General features: G+C 43.1%; 2 protein-coding genes across 9 annotated transcripts in view; one reads left to right on the top strand and one right to left on the bottom strand.

Moving 5' to 3' along the window:
- Positions 1-13,403, bottom strand: part of Pik3cg (phosphatidylinositol-4,5-bisphosphate 3-kinase, catalytic subunit gamma) — a 35,246-nt gene that overhangs the window by 9,331 nt on the left and 12,512 nt on the right. For all 4 annotated transcript variants that reach the window (XM_087552624.1, XM_087552626.1, XM_087552625.1 and 1 more), the window contains 4 exon segments: positions 12,806-12,896; positions 11,898-12,028; positions 10,834-10,945; positions 8,590-8,747 (listed from right to left, as the gene is read on the bottom strand). In XM_087552624.1, coding sequence (XP_087408750.1) covers positions 8,590-8,747; positions 10,834-10,945; positions 11,898-12,028; positions 12,806-12,896 — 492 coding nt within the window.
- LOC120103521 (uncharacterized) overlaps positions 5,229-13,403 on the top strand; it is a 28,498-nt gene continuing 20,323 nt past the window's right edge. Inside the window, exons 1-5 of one of the 5 annotated variants that reach the window (XR_015622320.1) lie at positions 5,255-5,701; positions 6,179-6,234; positions 7,004-7,109; positions 8,909-8,959; positions 10,821-12,427. Coding sequence is in view for 2 of the 5 variants with exons in the window: in XM_087554938.1 (XP_087411064.1) it covers positions 6,183-6,234; positions 7,004-7,109; positions 8,909-8,959 (209 nt within the window). In the remaining 3 variants the exon portion in view is untranslated. Of the gene's footprint in view, positions 6,235-7,003; positions 7,110-8,908; positions 8,960-10,820; positions 12,428-13,403 lie in introns of those variants that run through there. The other 4 variants (XR_015622321.1, XR_015622319.1, XM_087554938.1 and 1 more) reach the window with 4 other exon arrangements.

Below are 13,403 nucleotides of genomic sequence, written 5' to 3' on the forward strand. Positions count from 1 at the left end.
GTGTTCAAGGTCATAGGGATACTTTTTCTAACAACTGAAGCCCTCCATTCTCCCTAGAGATCAACTGTGCATTTTCAGTCAAGTAAAGAAATGACATCAGGACCATGAAACAGAAACTCCAGGGAGAGATTCTGAGGCTGAGGGGCAGGAGAGAAAAACTGTCAAATATTCATCACTGAACAAAAAAAAAAAAAAAACCTCAAAAGCCTCTGTCTGCCTAAGGGACAGTAGAGAAAACAATAGTCTACTCCAAGGCATGCAGTAAATGTATTTTAAATAAAAATCAATGTATTGGCCAGCCAACATTCTTAGTATTTATCTTAACAAACCAGAAAGGGTTGATTCATAGACTTAACAGTGCAGGAAGAAACTGTGGTAAGTCTGAGCACGTAGAGTGTCTGATCCTTGGCTATTCACTTATTGAGGTGGAATTAGTAGTTTCATATTTATGGACTTGAACATGAGTCACAAACTAGCTGTTTGCCATGGGAAGGGATATACCATTGTCTCTCAAATATTTAGATAAAAATTCATTAGGAATACAAAGGCTATATTTAAATTGTTTTCTTTAAATCTGTATTAAGAATGGTCTTTGTGTGTATATCTCTATCTCTGTTTCTTTCTGTGTGTGTCTCCCTCCCGACCACCGTGTGTATCTTCCAGCTTTGTACCAAAAAGATTTGAAGTGATCTATTTGGATATATAAAAGAAAAATTAATGTAACTTAAAGGTAGAAGAAAAAAGGAAGGGAAATATTCATAATAGGCCACTGAAATAAATAACCTACAGATTTTTCATATTTACAAACCATGATCTTCAACTATATTTCTAGCCAAAGGAACTGTCTAATTCATATCACCATCCAACTTTGAGAAGTTAAAAACAAAATCAAACCTCATTTATGAGAAGCAGTGCTTTTATAGAAACTGAGACCAATGGAATTTCCCAAGAAGGATGTTGTGGAGAGCACGCTTGGAAGAGAATGAAACACACACCTTGTAGTATTGTAAAGTAGTATTGTAAAGTAGACACAGCAATCCTTTAAAAGGAGCTAAACATCGAAAGGATGCCTTGGTTGACATGCTGAGTGGTGTTTAAAATGACCAGGGCTCTAACATCTTGGATGTCGAATAGCATTTCATGCTGGTGGATTAGTCCATAAATGACTTTACTGGTGTCCTAATGCCATGCCTCCAAGCCTAGATTTGTATCTGTTCCAGATAAACCAATTCCCAAGAATCTGAAACCCCATGAGAGTCTTTTCCTGAGGGAAACACCTTATCAACATGTTCAAACTCTTACTCTTTTGTATGTGACTTAGGGGTAACGTGGAGAGATGAGGAATACTCAGTCTTCATGCTGGGATGGAGGAGGCTGAACCTCACCCTTGTTAACTGGCCAGAGTGAAAAATCCCAGGATAGGTACACTTGTCATCTCCTACTTGACCTAATTAGTCATTAATTAGGGTAATTTGTGCTTAACCAATTGTGTTCCAAATGACTTTCCTTTGCTCTGCTCCCTCCCTCCCTACCCAGCCGGGGCCCTGTTTCGATCGATGTGCATTTTCCTTCCCAACTCAGATTCCAAGAGAAGACTCCACAGAGACCCGGGTCACACCCAGACTGAGCAGTTGTACTTTGTGTTCCTGAATACTTATTGCCTGTACGTTGCCAACCTAAGTTCTTGCTCATGGCGTTTTTTTTTTTTTTTCTTCCTGCTTGGCTGTTCCTTCCTCTCCCTGCATCTATCAGTAAGATGAAATTAAATTCATCCCCAAAGGCTCCCTTCTAGGAATAGCCCTCTCCTGTCTTCCTGGCAGGATTAATTATTCTCTCCGCAATTCACTCTCTGTACACTCTACACAAAGCATTCGCTGGCACGGCACGGTGCCAGTCTGACTTCCGAGGCTGCTGTGCCTTCGCTTTGGGTCATCAGTGCCCGGTGTGGTGTTCAACACACTGCGGATAACCTGCCCATGCTAGATGGCTGAAAGCCTTCTGTACAGAACACAAGGTAGAGCTCGGGCAAGACTCACTGCTTTAAAATGACAAGGAATTGGAGAATAGTTACATCTGGAGAGGATTGGAGTGGGCGGACCTCTTAGCCTCTTCAAGAACAATACTGGAGCTTTTGTCCCGGCCCTGTGCCAGTGTCCTGTCTCACATGTGGTGAACACAGCTTGATGATAACAGGGATGGACCGGGAGGCTGGGAAGTGCAGCCAGCAGGTAACAGACAAACACAGGCATGAACCTCCACCCCACAGACAGGAAAGGAAGCTCAAGAGGGAATAATAGTAAGGTGACTAGTAAGGTGACTACAGAAGATTGTCAGATGATAAGGTTCCCATTATGCTGTGGCTGGGCTTAGGGAGGACAGTTGTGTTTCAGTGAATCAAAGCAAGAGGAAGTCAGCATTCTACTCCTAGATGGAGGCTGAGGCAGGTGCCTCGCGGACAGGCTGGGGCAGAAGCAGTTAGAACAACCCAGGAGCCAGGGCTTCAGCCTGACCACTGCAGGCGTGTACTTCAGTCAAGGAGCTCCAGGTTCTTGGCAATTTTCTGAGTCAAGCCTCTGTCCTTGGACATGCACTTGGACCTGTAGGCTGAAGACCTGGTGGGTTCTGATATGGGGACAAGATAACAGCTATGGGGAACAGGGCAAACTGGTAAGACTGTCAAGGTAATGTCAACCGTGTAGAATGAAGTAACCAGCCCCGGGCTTCCTAGGAAATGCTTCTTAACAGTGACATCTAGGGGCAAGTGGCTTTGAGGACACTCCTTAAATTGTCTCTTCTTCACCAACGAATACTATTTGTCTCTGTAGATGACCAGCATGGGCTGACACATTTGCTCAGTGCCCGCAGAGAGCAAAGACCATCTTCCTTTACAAAGATCTGGTCATGGGAGATTAAATTGCTCATGATCCATGAAATAAACTTGGATTGAACATGTCCTGTAGGAATGTGTCCCACATTCTGTTCTCTGGGTATAGATGGCTGCTTTGCTTCACATACACACTATTCATTTCAGCAAAAAATTCTTCACAGAACACGGTAGGTAACACACAATATCCCCTATTCATATTACTAATGAAACAGTAGATTTCCTCATAAGATTTGCTTGTCATTCCTTGCATGGGCAAGCTATTTGTGTAGTAAATAAAGCTTTCTAGGTGGTTTGGTTTGATGGTGGTTGTCGTCGTGTGCCCGAGTCAGTAGCTCATGCAACCACAGAGCACAATGCACGGCTGGGAATCAGGGCTCCCTGGGGGAGAGTCAGTTTGACCCTTTGAAGGATTTGCTCTTTCACCTCCTGCCCTTTCTAAGCAAACATCTTCCAAGTGCTTCCTGTATCACAGGCGCACATGACAGAGACGGGACACATGCAGCCCCGGTGACATTTGTAAAGGGAGAGTCACTCAGGATGAATAGCTATGAACATGGTAGATGCAAAGCAGGAGACCAGGCGGGCAGGAAGACCTGGGCTAGAAGTTGCTCTGAGGTACCTCGTTTATGCTGAGACCTAGAGGGGGGGGGGGCAGGTCTTCTTAGTGGTAAGCCCAGGCAGTGAGACAGCATGGGGTGGTGGAAGACATAGAAGAAATTACAGTGGAGCGTGGGACTGCTGTGGGTGAGGCTGCAGGGGCTGAGGGGGCACAGCATGGGCCTTGCAGACCACTGGGATGGCAATCAAAGGGATGAACGTGCGTGTGGCACATAGAAGGTAGGAAGCCATCCTCAGTTCACCATTTGCAGTAAGGAGGGACCACACGAATGCACACATATGCACAGGATCTTAGGGTCATAGTATACAGTCCATGTAGTCCAGGCTGACCTCAAAGCCATTCCTCTTTGGCTCCAACCATTCATGTCTACTTTTAAGTTCTAAAGCAAATTCTGACTCTCTACAACTTTTGAAAAGATAAATGTGAATCATGGAGAAGCCTTGCAATGCTGGCAGAATTGTCTCTGGAAGGTGAGACGACAAGGTTTACATATCTGACATTTGAAAGAAAATCGCATGACTTTAGTCTAGTGCTTGGGAGGCAGAGGCTGGCTTATCTCTGTGATATGAGGACAGGCTGGTCTATATAGTGAAACTTTGTTTCACAAAGCAAAACAAATAAACCAAAACGGGTGCTTTTTATGTTTTAATAAAAAAAATACTGCTTAGGAAAAAAAGCAGATACTATTCTTAGTAAATAGAAATCCAATTTCATTTGGCCTTGATTTAAATAAATGTATGTGTTATATATGTTTATAGCTAGTCACTGAAATTTAAACGATAGTGCTATTGAGACAGGATAGAAAGAAAGTAAATTACAGGGACATGGAGACAAAGAGGGACTTCTCATCCGAGCATCTGATTGAAGCCTCTTCTTAGATAAGAAGCAAGAACTGCAGAATACCTAACATTTGCTGTGGAGGTTACTGGCTTACAGGCAGCATTCCTTTCATATGTAGACATTTTATGTTTTAAAGAAAAAAGAGCAGAGAACCAGGTTGGAGATGTAGTGTATAATATTGGATTTAGCCTCATTGCTACCTCAACGTTTTCTGGGAATCTTAAACAACACTGTTGACTGTGTTTCCAGTGACGATGTCCTACTTTCCTGTATCCCACGATCTAGACTTTAACTTTATGTATTGTCACACACAACAAGGAGCCACCACATGATCTCAGGTCCCTTAGAATGCATGCGCTTCAAGAATCACAGATCATTCATAAATCTATCTATCTATCTATCTATCTATCTATCTATCTATCTATCTATCTATCATCTATCTATCTACATTGATATAGTGAAGGTCAGCTCTTAGAGAGGCCCACATATCTTACTTTCTCTATAGCACCTTTCTTTTTAACATCCGTGCTTAAAATCTATACTAAAATATCATTAATAAACTTCAGCTCTATTTCATATTTGCTTGTACTCAAAATACCTTCTGCAGTGGAACCACTGATGTGTTTTTGTCTTAGTTGCAGCCCCTAAAAGATGAAAGGGATGCTGGGGAGATGGCTGAGGGCGTGAGGTGCTGACCCTGCAAGCGTGCCAACCTGAGTTCGATCTCCAAACCCACATGAAGATGGAAGGAGAGAACCGACCGCCACATGGAGGGATAATCTCCTGTGTACTGTGTGGAAGGATCGCCTGCCAATCAAAATCTGACGGCTAATAAGCTGAGGCAGGATGGGAAGGTGGGACATCCGGTGGGGAGAGCAAGAGAAAGGAATGCTGGGAAAGAGTTGGGCACAGGGAACTGCCATTCAGACTCGGGAGAAGTTGAATGTATGAAACTGGGGAGAGGTGACCGCCATATGGCAGACATAGACGAATATATATGGGGATAATTGAGTTACGAACTACTCGGGGAACAAGCCTAGCTTATGGCCTAGGCATTTATTCATACATAATCTCTCTGGATCATTATTCAGCAACTGTAACAACATAACATTTAAGGATCAAGGGAACACCCGCTGCTCCTCAGAGCCACATTGTGCTTCTAGCCCTGTGACTGTGCTTCTAGCCCTGTGACTGCTGTTAATACGTAACAAGTCACCAATGTGTTAAAAAACAGTTTACCTTGTTTAAAAAATATTCTCCGTCAAAGAGATATGGAAATTGACATCATTAAATTCATTTAACCTCTGCCTGTGGGAGGCTGCCCTGAAGGCTGCAGATGTTCATAGATTCAAATGGTGAGCTTCAGTTTCCTGTCTCTGCCTCTGCCTAATCACAAATTCTAATGTTTCCCCCTACTCTAGAAGTCACTGATGGATATGACCCCAGGCTAGGCCAGTTGTCTTGGACAGGGGACTGTGAGACAAAGCACAGCTTTCCTCTTTTGGTTTCCCCTTTGCTACCCCAGTCCATGGCCTCCCATGTTTGTATTGTATATGGAGAAGATATTTGTATATGGACAAAAGTCAGGTCAGCCTTTCTCTACTCTTCCCAATAGTTTATTCATGTGACACAAATTAATTAACACCGTGAGGTCAAAACTAGCAGAGGGACTTTTAGTTCAAAGGGCAAATGTGTACATTTCCAACTAGGAAATGACCTTATTACACCAGACTCCAAGACATTGCTGAGAAAATGTATGTATGCAGTCCCTGGGATAGAAGAACCTTTCCATTAACAAGAATAAAATAAAGATACATACACTTCTGAATTAGCAATATGAAGAAAGAGAGGAAGGAAGAAAGAGAGAGAAAGAAAGAAGAAAAAAGAGGTAAGAAATGAAAGAAAAGGCAAAGGAAAATTTGCCCAAGTCCGGTGTTAAATGACGAAGGTCAGCTGCCCATCTTTGTCAAACTTTGGAAATGCTGCGTGTGAATAATTTCCTGCTTTAGTGGCCAGCTTCCTCTTGTGTGCAGAGGATGAACGGATTTGGGGTGGGGGATGAGATGGTGTGAGGACAGGTAGAGGTGGGATTCAGCTCTCTCTTTTACCATGACAGGCTTCTTTGTCATGGTTTGTATATTGTCTGAGACTCCACGTCTTAAACATTGTTTCTTACACATTTCCAAACTTGGAGGACTTGCCTGATGTCTAAACCTATGATGACAGAGTCTCTGTTGTGGCCCTGATGAGCTGATCACTCCGCACTTTTCATTGCAATGACGCTGAGCATCTCGCTCTGACACGTGCTCCTCCGTTGCTATAGCCACAGTGCTCTCTCTAGGCCTAGAGCAGTGGGTCTACACCTTCTTGGTGACCCCCAGCAATAAAATCATTTTCATTGCTATTTCATGACTGCAATTTTGCTACTGTTATGGATTATAATGTAAATATCCGATATGCGGGATATCTGACATGCAACTCCTGTGAAAGGGGTCACAACCTGTAGGTTGAGAGCCACTGGTCTAGAGTCCTGGGGCTAATGGTCACGGTTTGGAACCTTCAGAACCGTGAGCTAAATAAAAGCTTTCTGTTGATAGTACTAACTAGATCAATAGTACCTGGAAAAACGGTAAGGAGGTCATGTTCCTTTTTTACAGATGAGGAGAGTTCTGGAAGGCTAAGTAACTGCCATCGTGGACATAGCCTTGAAGCGTACTTAGGTCTGTCTGCTTCAAAGGCCACCCCTTGGATCCCTGTGCCATGGTTAGTATGTAGGTAATACAAGTGTGTAAAGTACAACACAAGCCACAGGAGTGTGTTTTGGGTGGTGCATGCTATGTAGATGTCACGTGACTGAAGGAGGTTTAATTGCTTGAGAAACAAGCTTGGTCACAAAGGTTGGAGAGATGTTACAGAGTGTGAGAAGCTCCCCACATGCGTTGCTCTGAGTTGATGTTGCTGGGTGGGGCGGGGATCCTCTTCTAGCTTCCTCATTATAAAGATCTTTTCATCACAAACGTTTTTAAACTGAAAATCCCCTGTAGAAGCAACAAAGAAAGCTAACGGGGAGAGCTTCTGGGGTTTGGTGGAGTGACATGAACTCTGTGAGTCCATAAGGACATCACAGCCGCTGGACAGAGGGACGGACTGCTAGGGAGTTTCACTCATTGGCAGAAGGAAGAGATCATGCATCTATAGGAAAGAAGAGAGCCCTGTCTAAGGCAGGATTCCACGCACTTGTCTAACACTCTGAGCCACTGTTTGCTGTTGAAGCTAGTCAGATCACCCCCACTTTCTAGAGAGTGAAACTGAGGGCTTTCTCTTCTTTAAGTAGTGAAATCCTTCTACTTTCCCCTGAAATGTGTCCAGTTTTTGGAAATCGCCTGAAACCCAAGTAAGTGTATGCAGAAGAGCACATACCCAAACTCCTAAAACCATCTGACCAGAGAGTGTGAGTCACGTCGTTACCACAGCCAGACAGTAGATCAAAAACACAAGTTACAAAACAGCACACGGGAATAGCTGTTTCCCTGCAGTTCCAGGCTCATGTCCCTTCCCAAGTTCATGCTGGATTTAAAGGAAAAGCCTTCGCCCTAAGATGTGGAGTACAAATCAAACCACATTGAAGGCACACTAAGAAAGGTGGCTATGTGGAGACAGGCCCAGCAAGGCAAAGGTCACTCTTGGTTTCTGTCTTGTGTCTCTATTGTTATAAAATGGGTTACAACTTTTCTGAATTGTGTTCATTCACAGCTATCACATTTGTGAGTAGAAGATGCTCTCATTGTGTGTTTGACTCTAACCATGCCTTGTAGGGGCTTGTTTTCGGGTTAGTGGAAGAACTCACTGTAGAGCCTGCGGTCAAGCTCATGAGACTGACAACAAGAAAAGGATTAATACCAACAAAGTCAGTCTGAACAAGATTCTCCTGTTGGTAGTATGATAAATGCACACCAAGTACATCAGCCTCTATGGCTGTCCTTCCTTGAAGCTGTCCTGAGCACCCAGCATCCCCTCAGGGGTCTGTGGTCCCCAGGACCACCCCTTATGAAGCATTTTTTTACTTGCTGTTTGGTTTTAGTGAGCAGGTTCCTGAAAGCATCACTTTGCACATGTACTTGTGGGAATGAACAGAGATGATGAGGAGGAACAGGGCGGCCATATCATGAGGGTAGAGAGAGGTGACTTCTACAGTGTGATTGGTTTGTCCAGGCAGGAGGTGAGGAGGATGGGGGTGACATACCTGGAATTTCTGGAAGTGTGGACTTGTCTTTTTGCCCGAAGTTCCCATCACAAACAAGAAGTCCGGGGTTAGGACAAACGGTACTCTCTCTTTATTGATGCCCAGGAAACTCTTGTAATTGCCAAGAATGTGTCCAAAGTCTATGTGAAATAGGTTTCCTTAAGAGAAGAAAATGTCTGGCATCATTACATGGTGTAAATGTTTTTAAACATTTTGGTTTTTTTTTTTTTTTTGAAGAAAAATTTCAGTTACCTGAAAATGAACTATTTTGAGTGGGAGCATTTTATCCTCTTTTATAATTAGCCTTTGATATTTTCAGTCTTAACAGGTGCTTGAAAGTTGTCGCCACAAAGCTTTCAAACGCAAACAGGTATGTTTTTCTTTAGATGATACCAAGATGTCATTAAAAATAAGCAAGAAGCAAGCTAGCAAAGAATTCTCAGACAGGTAAATAAGAGCTCTTGCTAATTTGTGACCATCATGCTTAAGAGACTCTATGCCCTTCATATAACCGACAGGCTGATGTTGTACTTTGTCTGGTAAGAGGGGTGATAACCTCAATCACAGAAAAACACACTTGGTATGCACTCATTGATAAGTGGATATTAACCAAAAAGCTCGAATTACCCAAGATGCAATCCACAGACCACAGGAAGCTCAAGAAGAAGGATGACCAAAAATGCAGATGTTTCCACTCCTTCGTAAAAGGGGAGCAAAAATATCCATAGGAGGGGATATGGAAGCACAGTTTAGAGCAGTGACTCAAGGAATGGCCATTCAGAGTCTGCCCCACATGTGGCCCATATATATACAGCCACCAAAACTTGATAAGATTGATGAAGCTAGAAAATGCATGCTGAAGGGGACCGGATATAGATCTCTCCTGAGAGACACATTCAGAGCATGTCCAATACAGAGGTCAATGTTAGCAGCAAAACACTGAACTGAGAACAGGACCCCCTTTAGGGGAATTAGAGGAAGGATTGAAAGAGTTGAAGGAGCTTGCAACCCCATAAAAACAACAATGCCAACCGACTAGAGCTTCCAGGGACTAAACCACTACCAAAAGACTATACATGGACTGACCCAGGGCTCCAACTGCATATGTAGCAGAGAATAGCCTTGTTGGGGCACCAGTGAAAGGGGAAGCCCTTGGTCCTGCCAAGGTTGGACCCTAGTGCAGGGTTATATGGGGGGCAGTAAGGGGGATGTATGGGGGAATACCCGTATGAGGGAGGGGGAGGGGACGGAATGGCGGCTTATGGACAGGAAACCGGGAAGGGGAATAACATTTGAAATGTATGTAAAGAAATATATCTAATAAAAATTTTTAAAAAAGAGTGGTGTTAACTTTTTACTTTTAAGTAGCGCTATAGAATTACCATTTTGAATTTCTTTGGAGGTCTGTTTCTAACATTAGCAAGGTCATATTAGTTTTTATTTATTTGGTCTTTTAGCATTTCTATAGTCCACAAATATAGCATTCTTTTGTGTTGACCCTGTTCTTGCAAAGACTCAGTAATTCAAGCTCTGGTGCTTTTTCCTGAACTCTACTCTTTAAAAACAATTTGTTTTTTGTATTAAGGTCTTTCTGTGTAGTCCAGGCTAGCTTTGAACTTGTGATCCTTCTCCTTAGGCCTCCTGAGTGTTGGACATTGGCTACAATACCTGGAAGACTATAAAAATGGATTCAGATTTCATACATGAATGTCTCATGGTATGGTGGCCATCACAGGCCACTGTCAGGGTAGCATGAACCAGTGTGGCTGAGAGAGTTAGGGACTCAGGTGTTTCAGATGAGGGATAGCTCATGTGCTTTATTATGTGTTCCAGTTGTTTTCTGCAACATTTGACATTGCTGGCCCCTCCTTTTAGGTTCTGTGTCCCACTTTCCCTTTACTTCTTCCTGTAATTTTTCTCTCATTTAGTCTCATTTCCTGCCTTTTCTTCCTTCATCCCTCAACTCTCAAGAAGTATAGTCTGTTGAAAGTAACCAGTGTCCCTACACACAGTGACTTGTAAATCTGAGCTCCAGCTTAGCCTCTCACTCTGTGCCAGCACGTAGTCGGGAGGCAACATTTAAAGAGGACAAGTGCTTCAGATGGACAGTGGTGATGGGTGCAAAATAATGTGAATGTATTTAGTGTCCCTTAGCTGAATGCTTAAGAATGACTAAAACGGAACTGCTTGCGTTATATGTATTTTACTACAATAAAATTTTCATTTTATAGTGGGCAAACTCACCTGTCTCTGAGATCATGATGTTGTCGTTGTGCCTGTCACCTATCCCAAGAACAAATGTGGCCACACAGTAGCCTGCACAGGAGTAAACGAACCTTTCCACTGCTGCCTGAAACTGATGAGAACGGATGTGAATGTTGATGGCTTTCCAGCTACAGAGAGCAGCCAAGTCAACGACAAGGCCTCCCACAAGGACAGTGCCCTAGGAGCCATTTCAGACAGCAAGAAGTTTGGGTCCTTAGTTTTATATCAAGGAAGTGCCAACTGTCACATGATTCTGCTTGTATTTTCAGTGAGGACTCATCCAAACACCACATCATGAGGAAGACCCAAGAAGGAAAGGGCCACAGTCATTTATTAAAATTTCCCACCCTTTCTTTTAGCCACTTGCCCGCAACTGTACAGAACTCATAGCAATTTCTTCAATTATGCCTTCCTAATAACCATTTAAGTGTATGGGTGGTTTCACAAGCCTTCATGTATAACAGAGTAATAAAGGCTACTAGTTATATTCCCTCCACCAAAGACTGCTGGCCATACAAATGTGAGGTGCTATTCCTGTGTGGTAGAACTTTAAATGGCACCAAGACAGTCTAGTTGAACAGCTTTTGAAGGATCCAGCATATGCCCTTCAGCAAGATAGACAGTTTCAACATTTGTAACTTCCCATTTAGAGCCACAGTAGAAATTGTAAATTTTTTTGGGGGGTTGGCAATGAAAGAACGTATATATGGTAACCAAATCTGTGGGTTAAACAACAAAAGTGTTCAGAAAAAGTGCTAACAGATTATTTCACAAAACCAAATTCTATGCAAAGCTTGACTGGTATTCAAAACTGAAGCTAACGTTTTCCGGGTCTAGAAGTAGGCCTCTGTCTCATAGATAAGCTGTGTCATTAGGGGAAAACCCTCACAAACCCCGACAGCCTCAGGAGCCAAAGACTCAACCAGTATGTGGGGCAACAGGGACATCCATCAGAAGAGCCTGCTACACCAGAAACCACCGCTGTCCGACAGAAGACAAGCTGTATGGAGCAGTGGGTCTGGGCTGAGGAAGGGAGAACTCACCTTTTCTTCAATAGGGCATTTTTCCTTGAGCCAGTGATTCAGGACTTCATCTTTGAATGCCCCCGTGTTACCCACCGTGCTCTGCTGAATTTGAGCAATCGTCGTGGCGTCCTTCACAATCTCTATCATCCCTGTGTGAAGAGACAGAATTCTGAGGTGGCTGATGCTGCTAAGTCTTGGCCGAGTGAAGAACAGAAAGGTTTTTATTAGGCCAAAGATCTGTTTTCCAGGTCTGAGCTATTTTGTTGTTGTTTGCTTGCTTGCCTTTAGGGAAGAAAATATCAGTAAAGCTCCAGAACTTGCCAAGGACACTCTCTCAATAGCCCTGACTAAGGAGAGGAAAGGGCTGCTTTGGGGGAGTGACAAATAAAGTCATTTATGTGCCAAGCTTAGCCTTCCTTGCTCAGAGATTGGAACTTTTCCTTTACAGGTAACAAGGCCAAATGTTTTCTACATTTCTCATATCAGAACCTTGAATAAAAATAAGCGTGATTAAAACTAAAATGTTAAATGCCTATAAAAGTACCTGAGTGGAGTGTGTAATAGCTTTGGTAATGTGAATTCTGGAATTTAAAAAGAAGTGACAGTTCCTTCTGTCTAATTTTAAATATTATTTGCGAGAGAAAAGCTTAATGTGCAAAGAAATGAGTTTCGGTTTAGAGGAGGAAAAGAGCTGGGGAGGGAACAAGTTCTTGGGAAGACTGTTCCTGTGTGAGGGCCCAGGCGGGAGGCAGGTATCCCTCCATCATCATGTCCTTATTGAACTGAGAGCCACTTTCCAGCCTGGGAACATTTCCTCTTGCCCATGACTGTAACTTTCTGGTAATGGACTGCTTTCAGTGAGGGAGTGATGCCCTTTTAAAACCATCAGAGTGGGGTGCTGCTCATCTCCTGACATAACTACAAACCTATTTTGTCACCAGTTGAGATGCAACCGTAAGGCAGAAGGCACAGGTCCAGAGATTCAGCCTCCCAAATGGACTCCATGATGCGTAGAATCTGGGAACCAAGGCACAGGCAATTTCTATTACACATAGATGTTGGCCAATGCGATTTTCTTCTCTCTTACAAAAGCTAGCCATCGTATCTGGCTGCGTACAAAACATGAGTCGATGCAAAATACACAGGTAATAAGTTTTATTGGTCAGATTGATACTCAAAAATTTCCTGTCATTGCAAATCTGTTAATTTGCATATACCCCGGGGGTACAGGTTGAAGAAAAGTATAAAGGGTTTTCACTTGCGGGAGGCTTTTTTGGCATGTTTCCTTATCTATCTTATCAGAGCATTCCACTCTGTTATGTCTGTTTCCACACAAAAACTGTAATGTCCTTATATATGCTTACTACTCTAATATCACAAGATCCATGCTACAACCAAGGCAGTGAGATAAATAATGGAGATACCGACCCTAAACATTAACTGTTTGCTCTTTTATGCGTGATTCTTGTAGGAGCCTTATATTGGGAATATAATTTCTGTTTCCATTCAGTGGAACGAGAGCGA

This window comes from Rattus norvegicus, chromosome 6 (genome assembly GCF_021556685.1).
Source record: "Rattus norvegicus strain SHRSP/BbbUtx chromosome 6, alternate assembly SHRSP_T2T, whole genome shotgun sequence".
NCBI lineage: Eukaryota > Metazoa > Chordata > Mammalia > Rodentia > Muridae > Rattus > Rattus norvegicus.